The sequence below is a fragment of the Durio zibethinus genome, chromosome 24 (genome assembly GCF_047325235.1).
Source record: "Durio zibethinus cultivar Kanyao isolate XHJ-2024 chromosome 24, ASM4732523v1, whole genome shotgun sequence".
Lineage (NCBI taxonomy): Eukaryota > Viridiplantae > Streptophyta > Magnoliopsida > Malvales > Malvaceae > Durio > Durio zibethinus.
This window is the reverse complement of record NC_143185.1, coordinates 990,759-1,002,491: the sequence shown is the minus strand read 5'-3', so window position 1 is coordinate 1,002,491 and position 11,733 is coordinate 990,759. Positions and strand designations below refer to the sequence as shown.

General features: G+C 31.4%; 3 protein-coding genes across 4 annotated transcripts; all 3 read left to right on the top strand.

Moving 5' to 3' along the window:
* The first annotated feature begins 3,038 nt into the window (after positions 1 to 3,038).
* Positions 3,039 to 5,783, top strand: LOC111315890 (peroxidase 55-like). 2 transcript variants are annotated; one of them, XR_016333149.1, is made up of 4 exons: positions 3,085 to 3,328; positions 3,902 to 4,093; positions 4,205 to 5,213; positions 5,694 to 5,783. XR_016333149.1 is itself a non-coding variant. In XM_022917908.2 (3 exons), exons 1-3 carry the CDS (start codon positions 3,122 to 3,124, stop codon positions 4,778 to 4,780), a joined length of 975 nt encoding a protein of 324 aa, XP_022773643.1. In that variant the 5' UTR covers positions 3,039 to 3,121; the 3' UTR covers positions 4,781 to 4,926. The 2 variants fall into 2 exon arrangements, 1 of the variants encoding a protein (XP_022773643.1); XM_022917908.2 differs by lacking the exon at positions 5,694 to 5,783 and having other exon boundaries at positions 3,039 to 3,328; positions 4,205 to 4,926.
* A 746-nt stretch (positions 5,784 to 6,529) lies between these two features.
* Positions 6,530 to 7,060, top strand: LOC111317303 (peroxidase 73-like). The gene is made up of 3 exons (XM_089753992.1): positions 6,530 to 6,555; positions 6,692 to 6,815; positions 6,857 to 7,060. Exons 1-3 carry the CDS (start codon positions 6,530 to 6,532, stop codon positions 7,058 to 7,060), a joined length of 354 nt encoding a protein of 117 aa, XP_089610118.1.
* Positions 7,061 to 8,852: 1,792 nt separating this feature from the next.
* LOC111315889 (peroxidase 51-like) lies at positions 8,853 to 11,418 on the top strand. The gene is made up of 3 exons (XM_022917906.2): positions 8,853 to 9,621; positions 10,243 to 10,434; positions 10,548 to 11,418. The coding sequence occupies exons 1-3, from the start codon at positions 9,418 to 9,420 to the stop codon at positions 11,121 to 11,123; spliced, it is 972 nt and encodes a 323-aa protein (XP_022773641.2). The 5' UTR covers positions 8,853 to 9,417; the 3' UTR covers positions 11,124 to 11,418.
* Positions 11,419 to 11,733: the final 315 nt, after the last annotated feature.

Below are 11,733 nucleotides of genomic sequence, written 5' to 3'. Positions count from 1 at the left end.
AAAATATTACTATACGTTATTTTATTTATTAATTCAATTAATTGTTTTAAATATAATTTAATAAGGTACACGACTACTTTTTGCTTTTGTTATTAATAGGGGTATTCATAATTTATTTTTAATTGAATTAATCGATTGTACTAATTTAGTTAGGTTAATAAGTTCAGTTAGTTATTGAAAATAATTTAGAGAAATTTTAAGTTTTGATTAATTCGGTTCGAAAACTAAATTAGCTGAATTTTTAATCAAAATATTATAAAGCTTATATATAAAACTAAAAATGTATGAATTTGTTCATTTTATTTCAAGTTATTAGAGTTTTTAACTCAATACTTTTGTGATTCAATATTTTTGTTGCATGATTTTATTTAATTTGTTTCACATATGAGAAAAAATAGAATTTAATTTAATATATTTTATTATTTGGTTAACTGAAAAAATTAATCAAATCTATTGAATTAATTTCAGTTAATTAATTTTTAAAATTAAAAAAATCAGTTCAATTAATAAAAATAAAATAAAATAATTTGATTTTAGATAATTCAATTCGAAATTTACTAAACTGATTAAATGAACACTTCGAATGATATATGAAATAATTTTCATCAAAAGGAAACCCAATTATTATTTTTAAACATTTTTTGTTAGTAATATTATAATTATTATCATTTTTTTATTTTGTGAAACAATGTCAACAGTTTGTTATCTATTTTCCTTCTTCTTTTTTTTTTATTATCACATGGGTCTCACATTTTTCTGCTATAGGCATATGATCTAATTAAAGAGCATTCAAGGAATATGGAGCAAGCAATCACAAAGTTGCCTAAATTAAATGATAATTATTAGAAGATAAGGTAAAAAATGAAATGGGAGAAATTTTTAATACAGATTGCTACATTAGTAAATTGATTCTTAAATATGAAGTAAAGCATATATATAGTCCTTGAATGCCTATTGCCTTAACAGAAGACTTTTTATTTTTTTAAAGCTAGAAACTAAGATAATTAATAAACTAATAGCTTTACAATTTGCTAACATTAATGATAGGTTAATTCATTTTATTATAAGGACAATTAGGCATCAATGATTAGAATTTTTTTTTTTGAGAAAAATGATTGGATGTTTTAAGCTATAAAAAACTATATTAATATGAGAGTAAGCAATGTGCAGCTCAGCCATTGAAAGATTATAATATTTACACTTCTAACTCATGCTAATCTTTTGTGATATTAAAAAATTCTCACAATTTCATAGATTCGTGATTTGGACCGTAAAAAATTAATTTTTAAATACAAAAAAAGTAAGATAAACAATTTAAGTCATGAATGAGATTTGAATTCGAAATTTTTAATTTTAAAATAAAATTTTTTTAATTTGGACTTTGATTATAACTTAAAAAAACCAAATAAAAATTCCAGCAGTCATGTTTATACGTATTCAAAGTTTTAAAACAATTTTCTATCATGAAAAAAAAAAGCATTTAAAATGGTAAGCATTGTTCACCTAAACGAATAAGAGTCCCACAGTGTAGTTTCTGAAAGAAGGAAATTGGTCAAAAGACGAAACTGTCCTGCAGTCAACAATTTGTAGGCCTTACTGTTCTCAAAAGTAATACTCCTTTGGGACGGAACTGATTCAGTTTCAGGGTTAGGTTTCAATAAAACGTGTCCATGATCGGATGAGTCAGGTTTGGTTGGCCATTTAAAAGTTATACTCAAGATCCAACCCAGCTGATCGGATCCAAAAGATATATTTTTTAAAAATTATATGAAAATATAAAATTTTATTAATAAAATAAAAATTCGAATAGAATTTAAATTTTAAAACTCATGTCTAAAGTTATTAGATCAATTTACTTTACCTTAGGATAAATCTAATTTCATCTCATTGTACATAATTTAAGTTATCATAAATATTTTGAGTCTACAGAGAAAAGAAAGTGTAATTTCGTTTTTCTAATTTGTTTGCAATATCTTGATGAACAAGTCATTGATATGGATGCATTTGACCTTAATAACATTAGCCCCAAACATTAAATTTCAACGAGGTGGCAAATGGCATTATCTCCCGTGTGAAATCTCCCGTATTCTTTGTCAGACATTGGTTTGTTGCTAAGTCCTTTTCAATCACTAAGTAACTTGTAAGAAATTAATCTAAGTATAGCACAAAAAGTCTTTGCCCATCTACGAAAGGATATCACGAATTCTACCAAGTCAATTTGAGAGTTTTCCATGGCAACACTCTTGTATTTGATTAGCTCTCTTGTCCTTTTGATCGCTTTCTTTTCGCAGTTTCTTAGAAGGATTTATAATCTTCATATTTTTCATTTTTGGAATAAAGATATAGTTGCTAAAATATGACTAAGCCGTATGATTGATTGCAATATTGGTTATACGGATATTCGCATTCAATTTGAGAGGTATTGTTCGTTTTGATATAAAGATGTTAAATTTTATCTCATAAAAAATGCTTTACAAGTTTATAAATATATATCTCTACATATATATCATAACAAAATCTTATATTATTTCAATGTGATATTAGAGTATCATAAACTTTCTTCGATAAAATTTAATCACTCGTCGAGTTAACACAAAGCACACAGATCCATCGACTCACATCAAATATTGAATAAGCCCAACATAAAGCATACATTGGGTATAGGATTGGGATTCTAAAGATGGCTCCTATCATGTAATATTTAACTCGCGTTAAATTGATGATCACTTTGATATAATTTGTAAATATCCGTATTTAATTTATAAAGTATTGTCCATTTTAATTCGAAAATCTCATGATTTTATCTCACAAAAAATACTTTGCAAGTTTATATTTAGATCTCTATATAAATATCATGACAAAATCTTAAATTATCACAACGTGAGATTGATTTGTCACAAATTAGATATTATGCCAAAAAAAGGACTATATTAAAGCTACTTAATGTATTAAGATTGGTGGAATTAATATATGCTTAGACCAAGTTTTAGCTGCCATGGCTTGACTAACAGTTTATTAATTATTAGAAGTCTGTCGTATTTGTTTCTTCTATTCTATATATAAGAGTTTAACACTTTCACTTATGGCTGCGAATAAAAGTTTGTATAGCTAGAGAGAGGAAATGGACGTAATGAGGAGAGGGTTGATATTGTTAATGGTTTTCATGATTCTGCAGAGAGGAAAGGGGCAATTATTTGAAAATTTCTACAGTGATAAATGTCCGAATCTGGAATCCATAGTGAAACAGGAAGTGTCAACGAAGTTTAGCCAGACATTCGTTACAATACCTGCTACTCTGCGCTTGTTTTTCCATGACTGCTTTGTTGAGGTAGGGAGATAAGTATGAGATGAATCCAGTTTTTGTTCTCAATTTTATCAGATGTTTGCTGCAGTTGTTGTTTGATTAATATTCTTATCAAATTAGTGTCATGTAATCCCCTCATGCTTTTCATGCTAATGCTTCAAGAGTCTCTTTCTTCCACTTCTCTTTTTATCAATTGAAGTCCAAGAATTAGAAATTGGTTTTTCCTCTGCCTTGTAATTTCTTGCATATCAGAATCAGATAATATGATGAGTCAGATGACAGATAAAATTTTCTTGGTATAGAAAGAAATTTGTTACAAATGGTTGGTGATTTCTTCTCTCTTTGTCTTTCTCCGAGTTAATTCTTTTTTCAGTCATGGTCACAATTGGAGGCTGATTAACTTACAGCTGACCAGGACATTGTGAAACCACCGACTAGGGAAAGGTAGAATAGCACATCAAATTACAACGTTTAACGTGTCACTCTTGACAACTGGCATGATTGACATAAGGAACTGGTACATAAAGGAGCTGTCCAAACCAACAAATTTAATAAAAATATAATATGCCTCTTGTTTTCTTCTGCTTTGTATTGTAGGGATGTGATGCATCAGTCATGATTGCATCGCCAAATGGAGATGCAGAAAAGGATGCTCAAGATAATCTCTCCCTTGCAGGAGATGGATTTGACACTGTAATCAAGGCAAAGCTGGCAGTGGAACAACAATGCCCTGGAGTAGTCTCTTGTGCTGACATTTTGGCTCTAGGTGCCAGGGATGTTGTAGTTCTGGTAAGGAATGCTCAACCATTTACCTGAAAAGTAGTCCTTGGAATACTTAACGATACTTAATTAAGAAAACTCATATATTCCAATTTGCTTGTTATGTGAATAAAATCTTAGGCTGGAGGCCCTTCATGGGAAGTAGAATTGGGACGTCGAGATGGCCTCGTATCACAAGCATCCAGGGTTGCAGGAAATCTACCAGAGCCTGAATTCAACCTTGTTCAACTTAACACCATTTTTGCCAGAAACAACCTTACCCAATTCGATATGATTGCACTCTCTGGAGCTCATACTGTAGGCTTCTCTCATTGCAACCGCTTTGCAAATCGCTTATACTCATTCTCTTCATCATCTGCTATTGATCCTACTTTGGACCCAAACTACGCACAACAATTGATGCAAGCCTGCCCTCAAAATGTAGACCCCAGCATTGCCATCAACATGGATCCTGTAACCCCACAAACTTTTGACAATGTATACTACCAGAATCTAGTTTCTGGGAAGGGCTTGTTCACTTCAGATCAGGTGCTTTTCACTGATTCAGCATCTGAACCCACCGTAAATGATTTCGCTAGCAACCCTGGTAACTTTAATGGAGCCTTTATCTCAGCAATGAGGAAACTTGGAAGGGTGGGAGTTAAAACTGGTAATGAAGGAGAGATAAGAATAGACTGCACAAAATTTAATTCATGAAAGGAGGATGAAGAACATGCCTAAAAAAAGGAGCAATTGGTTACGAAATAAATGTTCCCAATTCTTTCTCTGTTTTGTTTTTTGTATCTTCTGGTTTGGCAGAGGGTACATGAAGATCAGACAACAAGGATTTTCTCTCGTTTGAAAAATAATTTCCCTAATTATATATATATATATATATATTTTAATTCTGGTGCTTGTCGATGCATTTAAAGATGCCATTGTTTTTGTAAATCATACCATTAAAGGAATTCAGTGCCGCAACTATATATTTCAAGGCTACTTATTCTCTCAACATTAATAAACCTTTGTTACCCAACAAGGTTTTTTACATGATGATAACAGTAGAGGATGGTTTACCATGTGGCAAGTTCAATGCTTCTGTTTAAGTCCTCGTTTGGATTCGATTGTACCTTTGGTACGGTGTGATTGAGCTCAATTAGGGGTGTAAATGATACATTAATATTCGTAAACTATTCGAATTTGATTCGAAAAAAACTCAAATTCGGTTCGATTATTGTCAAGTTGAGCTCGAGCTCGAGTAACTTGACTTATCGATCGAGCCGAATTCGAGTATTTTTATATCTGACTCGAGTAGCTCGCGAACTTAATCGAACTTTTATATTTAAATATATTTTTATTATTTTAATTAATAAAATATTTCGAGTCCGAGTTCGAGTTCGAATTCGAACATGAATAATCAAACTCTTGTCGAGTATACGAATCGAACTTATTTTTACATATTAATCGAGCTTAATCGAGCGAGCTCGAGTAGCTCGAATTCGATCACAAATTGAGCTCGAGCTTCAAAAATAAAATTCGATCGAGCTCGAACCGAGTATCGAGCCTCGAGTTGTAAGTCGAGCTCGAACTCGAACTTCTCACTATTCGACTCGACTCGACTCGTTTACAGTCCTAAACTCAATACACCATCACTTGGAATCTAAATGTCAACTTTAATAAAATTTATTTTATATAAAATTTTCATTAAAATTTTTTTTTCAATTACAATTATAATAAATTTTTTTCAATTATAATTATAATAATTTTTAATACTGTTTTCAATTTTATCAGAACTAATTTCCACGTCCATTTAAATGGAATTTAAGTCACTCAGGAAATTGATTGACAGAGCATGATAGCCGTAGGAGGGACGTTGCTTTCATCTATTGATTTATAATAAGTAATAATCCTGAAAAAATCATTGATAAACACGCATTTGACCCTTACAACAGCACCGAAATCCCTGATAAATTATTCAACTCAATAAATTAACTAGCACTATATTCTTCGGACTCGGGATTTTTTTTATTGTGTCACTTTCATCTAGAAATTCCCCCACTGGAAAAAGGATGTGAATGTGAACCTCTTGTTCAGTAAAAACAACGGAAATTTTTTTGCATGACTTTTAAGATAATAGAATGGTGTACTACAATATTGGTAACAGGCTTGTTTTGACAATCAGGACAAGAAACATGATCACTGCATTGTCTTAAAATTACTTTGGTTTTGTTTTCTCTATGGTAATTTTAGATGTTGAAAAAGGTTGTAGTAACCATTTAGGGAATTACTTACCACTATATGAATAGTTTGGAAATGACAAGTAAGGTAATAGAAAAACGATATCCTACTTGTTACCATTATACATATTACCTGGCAAAACTCATTATATGTATTCTAATCGTCTTTTGGTTTGATAAAAATCCCAGGGTGGAGGTCCTTCATTCAAAGTAGAATAGGGACGTCGTGATGGCCTTATTTCGCAGGCATCCAGGGTAGCTGGAAATCTACCAGAGCATAATTTCAAACTTACTCAACACAATTTTTGCCAAAAACACCCTTATACAAATTGATATGATGCATTGCAGTCCCTGTGCAAATCGCTTATACTGTAGGCTTTTCTCATTGCAGTCCCTGTGCAAATCGCTTATACTCATTGTCTCCATCCTCTCCTGTTGGTCCTGATCTGGATCCTACCTATGCACAGCAGTCAATGCAAGCGTACCGTCAAAAAATTACTATCAACATGGATCCTGTAACCCCAAAAACTTTTGATAATATGTACTTCCATTCCAGAATCTAGTTGCTAAGAAGGGCTTGTTCACTTCAAATGAAGTTCTCTTCACTAATGCAGCATCTCAACCTACTGTACTTGATTTTGCTAAGGACCCCTGTGACTTTAATGGAACCTTCATCACAGCAATGAGGAAGCTTGAGAGGGATTTGATTTCATCACAGTGGTTTATTGCAGCTATTTGGAGATCTCCCGCGAGGACTTAATTTCTCGTAATCAAAGAACAATACTATAATGTTTGAACCCTGTCGTTCATCTCTTCTTTTCTGGTTATTGTCAAAGCAGTAACCAATGCCATTGTTTTGTAAATCATACAATTAAAGGCTTTAATTGTTATATTATTCTTGATGGCTTCAAGTTTGATTACTTGTTAACCTGCCATTTTTTTTGGATTTTGAAGAACTTAAAAAAAAATAAAAAATCATATCTTAATTGTTTGTTATGTGCAATTTTTTTGGATTTTGTTCAAAATTTTGTTTATCATCGAAGTTAATATAAAATACAAACTCGTAAAACCCAATCAAGAAAATAAAACAAAATGGAAGAATATAAGAAAAATATACATGAAAAACAATTAAGTAAAGAAGAAAAAAATTAAAAAAATGAGAGATATGCATATGCTCCAGGCAGCAATGAGCTAATTCGGCAGGAACATGATGCTAGCACATGGCGAAATTTAATCAAAGAAAAAAAAAACAATAAATAAATCTCAACATGCTTCAATTGGAAACAAAAAATTTACTAAGGTTTTTGGGGAATTTGAATTTAAGAGAAAGGGGTTTAGATCATAACTATTCATTTCATTTTGATATCAATTGTACCGGTCTGTACGTTTTTATTACATCAAAATATGATACATATAAAAATAATTTTTTGTATACATATAAAAATAAATTTTTGTATCAAATTTGATACTAGATAATATCGATTATCTTCGTTAGTTTTAGTTGATTTTGATAAATTTCGATAAATTAACCTATTTGGGGTACATGAATATGAAACATTGTTTTGTAATTTTTAATTTATCTTTTATTGTTTAATTATTTTTAACTTAATAAAAATAAATTTAATTAATAAAATAACATTTGAAAGTTGAGTTTTTCTATTTTTTATTGTAACTTATAAGTATTTGAATCTTTTTCAAGAAAGCAGTTATACTCTCTTGCTAAAATTTATCAATTATAAAGCTAAGGTTAATTTTTTTTCATTTCGTTTTTTTATTTTAATATTTACATAAAAAATACTTATTTAAATATTATATGATTAGATTAAATATTTAAAAATATCATGAAAATTTTATAATATTACTTCTTATACTTTTAGACTTATTTATTTGATTTTTGAAAATATTAAATATTTATTTTGTAAATTATTAATAGTATTATAATATATTAGTTCATGTATATATATATATATATATATATATTTGTATTAAACCAACATATCTAAAATACTATACTGAAACAACTGGTGCTAGCATCTATCGCATTTTTAGAGAAAATTAAAACGTTATTTGGTACAATGTTATCAATCTTGGTTTAGATTTCAAGTTTAGGATAAATTATGTTATCTCAAATTCATGAATATATTAGATGACTATCTAGTGGTGAACTTAAAATTCTTCTAGGTATTTGAGAATTTAAAATTTATTTTCTTAATATTATTTTAAATATAAACTCATATAAAATCTTAATAAATTTGTATATAATGTATGTATTTTATTCTCATAATTTATATAATAAATAAAATTTAAATTATTTTTTAAAATTTACCTTCATATACAAACATAATTAAAAATATTAAAATAGATAATTTAAGAAAAAAGTAGAAAAAGCTAAAACTTATAAAAAAAACAAAGAGAAATGAAGCCTGCCCAGAACGTGTTTTGGACGACAGAACAAAGAAAAAGAAAATGGTGGTGCCATGTGATCTCCCTTGTATCCAACATTTATATTACAGATTCTGAAAGTCATCGGATACAATGCATATGACCTTAATAACAGCACCGAGAAACCCGGATTTGAACTTGAAAAACCAGCATTTTTTCCCATGTCAATCTAGGTTAAATCTTCTTCAGACACTGTTATTGTCCCTGTTGTGTGCTTTTTATCTCTAACATACAACCGGGGCAGGGTGCATTTCTGAGTCTGAGCTTATCTGGAATTCTCCTCTTAAAGAAAAAGGATAAAAACCTCTAATACAGTGAGACCACAAGTAATATCTCAAGATTTAAGGTTGTAGCTTGGAACTTCAGTATAAGCAAAGGATTGTATTGGACTAGCAGCATGATCATATAATAATTATTGTTCTAGTACTAGTTAGTGAATGACTTCCTGATTTTTCTGAAGAAATTGCTAAAATAATATGGTTGCTTGCTGAATTAATGGATATATTCATATGCTTAAGCCAGGTAATAAGCCAAATCAAGCAACTTGTAACGGAATTAGAAGAAGACTTTTACTTGTCTTCTTTGTTGCTTCCCTATATATATGATCATTCTAATATGGGCATGGCCTGTGGACAATTTGAAGGTCAAAGATAAGTTATATTGGTGAGGAAGAAAATGGAGATAAGGAGAGGATTGACATTATTCATAGTTTTCTTGATTCTGCAGAGGGGGGAGGGACAATTATCTCAAGGTTTCTACAATGCTACTTGTCCGGATGTGGAATCCATAGTAAGAAAGGCGGTGGAAAATAAGTTTAAACAAACCTTCGTCACAATCCCTGCGACCCTACGACTGTTTTTCCATGACTGCTTTATTGGGGTAGATTAACATGATCACTGATTACTCCTTCTATCTTCTTTTTTTGATATATCACATGTCTGCAGCTATAAGTTAGCTGTTTTATATACTTTAAACAGTTTGTCTCATCTATGCATATCTTTCATCCTAAAATCGCCTTATCTTATTAATGAAATGCATTTATTCAGCATAGCTTGCAACAGATGAAGTTCAGAATGTTATACAGAAAGATTTTTCTTACAAATGGTGGCTCTATTATTGTCTTTTTCTTATAAGAAACATATTGGGTTAGTTTTAGTTAGTCATGGTCATGTTTAGTTGCTGTAACATTGTAGCTGTCCTGGATAAAAGTAAGCCGTTGACTATGGGAAAGGAAAACATGAAATCATCCAGTTTCTGCTACCATAGTAACATTGATGTCCCAATCCTTACATAAATGGTATCTTTGACGTTACTAGCCACACGTAAAAGAGACATTAGGAAGATCCAGTGCCATATACTTTGTGAAAAATGAAAGAAAGGAATCAAAAGGCTATGGTTTCCAGAAGCAAAATCTCATAAAAACGAAAAGGAGATCTTCAAAAAGAATAAACCAGTTTGTAATTTGCCATTTTATGGGGTTTACTTTGTTTTGGTTTGTAGGGCTGTGATGCATCAATCATGATTTCATCGCCAAATGGTGATGCGGAAAAGGATGCTCCAGACAATCTCTCCCTTGCAGGAGACGGATTTGACACTGTAATAAAGGCCAAGCAAGCAGTGGAAGCAAAATGCCCTAAAGTAGTCTCTTGTGCAGACATTATGGCTATTGCTGCTAGAGATGTTGTAGTTCTGGTAAGAAATGCCCAAAAGTTCACTTGAAAGTCAAAACCTGTCCCTGAAATGCATATCCCTATGAAGCAAATCTCATATTTTCCAAATTGTCTTTCATGTGATTATAATCTTAGGCTGGAGGTCCTTCATTTGAAGTAGAATTGGGACGTCGTGATGGACTCGTATCTCAGGCATCAAGGGTAGCAGGAAAACTGCCGCAGCCTAACTTCAATCTCGGTCAACTTAACACCATGTTTGCCAAAAACAACCTCACACAAACTGATATGATTGCACTCTCAGGAGCTCATACTGTAGGCTTCTCTCACTGCAGTCGCTTTGCAAATCGCTTGTACTCATTTTCTCCATCCTCTCTTGTGGATCCCGATCTAGATTCTACTTACGCACAGCAGTTAAAGCAAGAGTGTCCTCAAAATGTAGACCCCAGCATTGCAGTAAACATGGATCCTGTAACCCCCCAAATTTTTGACAATAAGTACTTCAAGAATCTAGTTGCTAAGAAGGGATTGTTTACATCTGATGAGGTGCTCTTTACTAATCCAGCATCTAAACCAACCGTGGTTCACTTTTCTAAAAAGCAAAATTTTTTTAATGGAGCCTTCAACACAGCAATGGCGAAGCTTGGAAGGGTGGGAGTTAAGACTGGTAAAGCAGGGGAGATAAGGCTAGACTGCACATCCTTTAACTCTTAAAAGAAAGATATTGGCATGGAATAATTGGCAGCCTCAATGTTAGCATTTGATCACAAAATAAATATGACCTTGATTCTTTGCCTTGTTTTTCTGTGTTTGTCATTTACTATCACTAATTGACATCCGCAGGAGCTAATGTCTTTGCTCCTGGTGCCTTTTTTTTTTCTTTTGTAATTATGACAATAAAAGTGCATTTGCAGCCACATTATACTCCAAGTCGTTTGCTTCTTGTCTTTGTTTTCCCATGAAGTATTTCATTAGCTGGCAGCTAGGGAGATGCATGGTTTGGCCATGAAAATGGAAAAAGAAAAAACACATGTTTTGAACGGAAATGTTGCTTTAAACACATGATTGATGGCTGTATCCTTTTCAAACTTTTTGACATTTCTTTTTCCTGAAAATGGCATGACTTCGAGGAATTATTACTTATTAGGCAGATCATTTAGGCCTTTTTATCCTGTGAATCAAGATGCAAGATATCATGATCATATGCAAGTAATGCAATGTAATTTCTAAATCTTTCAAAATTTTTATGATCGGATGATATAAATAGCATAATTTATATATAAAATATTAGGTGCAAAGATGGGGTAAGCTTATACTTCTTCAA

Excerpts from the sequence above, each read along its gene's own strand:
- LOC111315890 (XM_022917908.2), top strand. The coding sequence starts at position 3,122 with ATGGACGTAATGAGGAGAGGGTTGATATTGTTAATGGTTTTCATGATT. Across the intron at positions 3,329-3,901 it reads TCCATGACTGCTTTGTTGAG|GGATGTGATGCATCAGTCAT; the intron begins GTAGGGAGATAA and ends TTTGTATTGTAG. Across the intron at positions 4,094-4,204 it reads CCAGGGATGTTGTAGTTCTG|GCTGGAGGCCCTTCATGGGA; the intron begins GTAAGGAATGCT and ends ATAAAATCTTAG.
- LOC111317303 (XM_089753992.1), top strand. The coding sequence starts at position 6,530 with ATGGCCTTATTTCGCAGGCATCCAGG. Across the intron at positions 6,556-6,691 it reads TTATTTCGCAGGCATCCAGG|TCCCTGTGCAAATCGCTTAT; the intron begins GTAGCTGGAAAT and ends TTCTCATTGCAG. Across the intron at positions 6,816-6,856 it reads TTACTATCAACATGGATCCT|AATCTAGTTGCTAAGAAGGG; the intron begins GTAACCCCAAAA and ends CTTCCATTCCAG.
- LOC111315889 (XM_022917906.2), top strand. The coding sequence starts at position 9,418 with ATGGAGATAAGGAGAGGATTGACATTATTCATAGTTTTCTTGATTCTG. Across the intron at positions 9,622-10,242 it reads TCCATGACTGCTTTATTGGG|GGCTGTGATGCATCAATCAT; the intron begins GTAGATTAACAT and ends TTTGGTTTGTAG. Across the intron at positions 10,435-10,547 it reads CTAGAGATGTTGTAGTTCTG|GCTGGAGGTCCTTCATTTGA; the intron begins GTAAGAAATGCC and ends TTATAATCTTAG.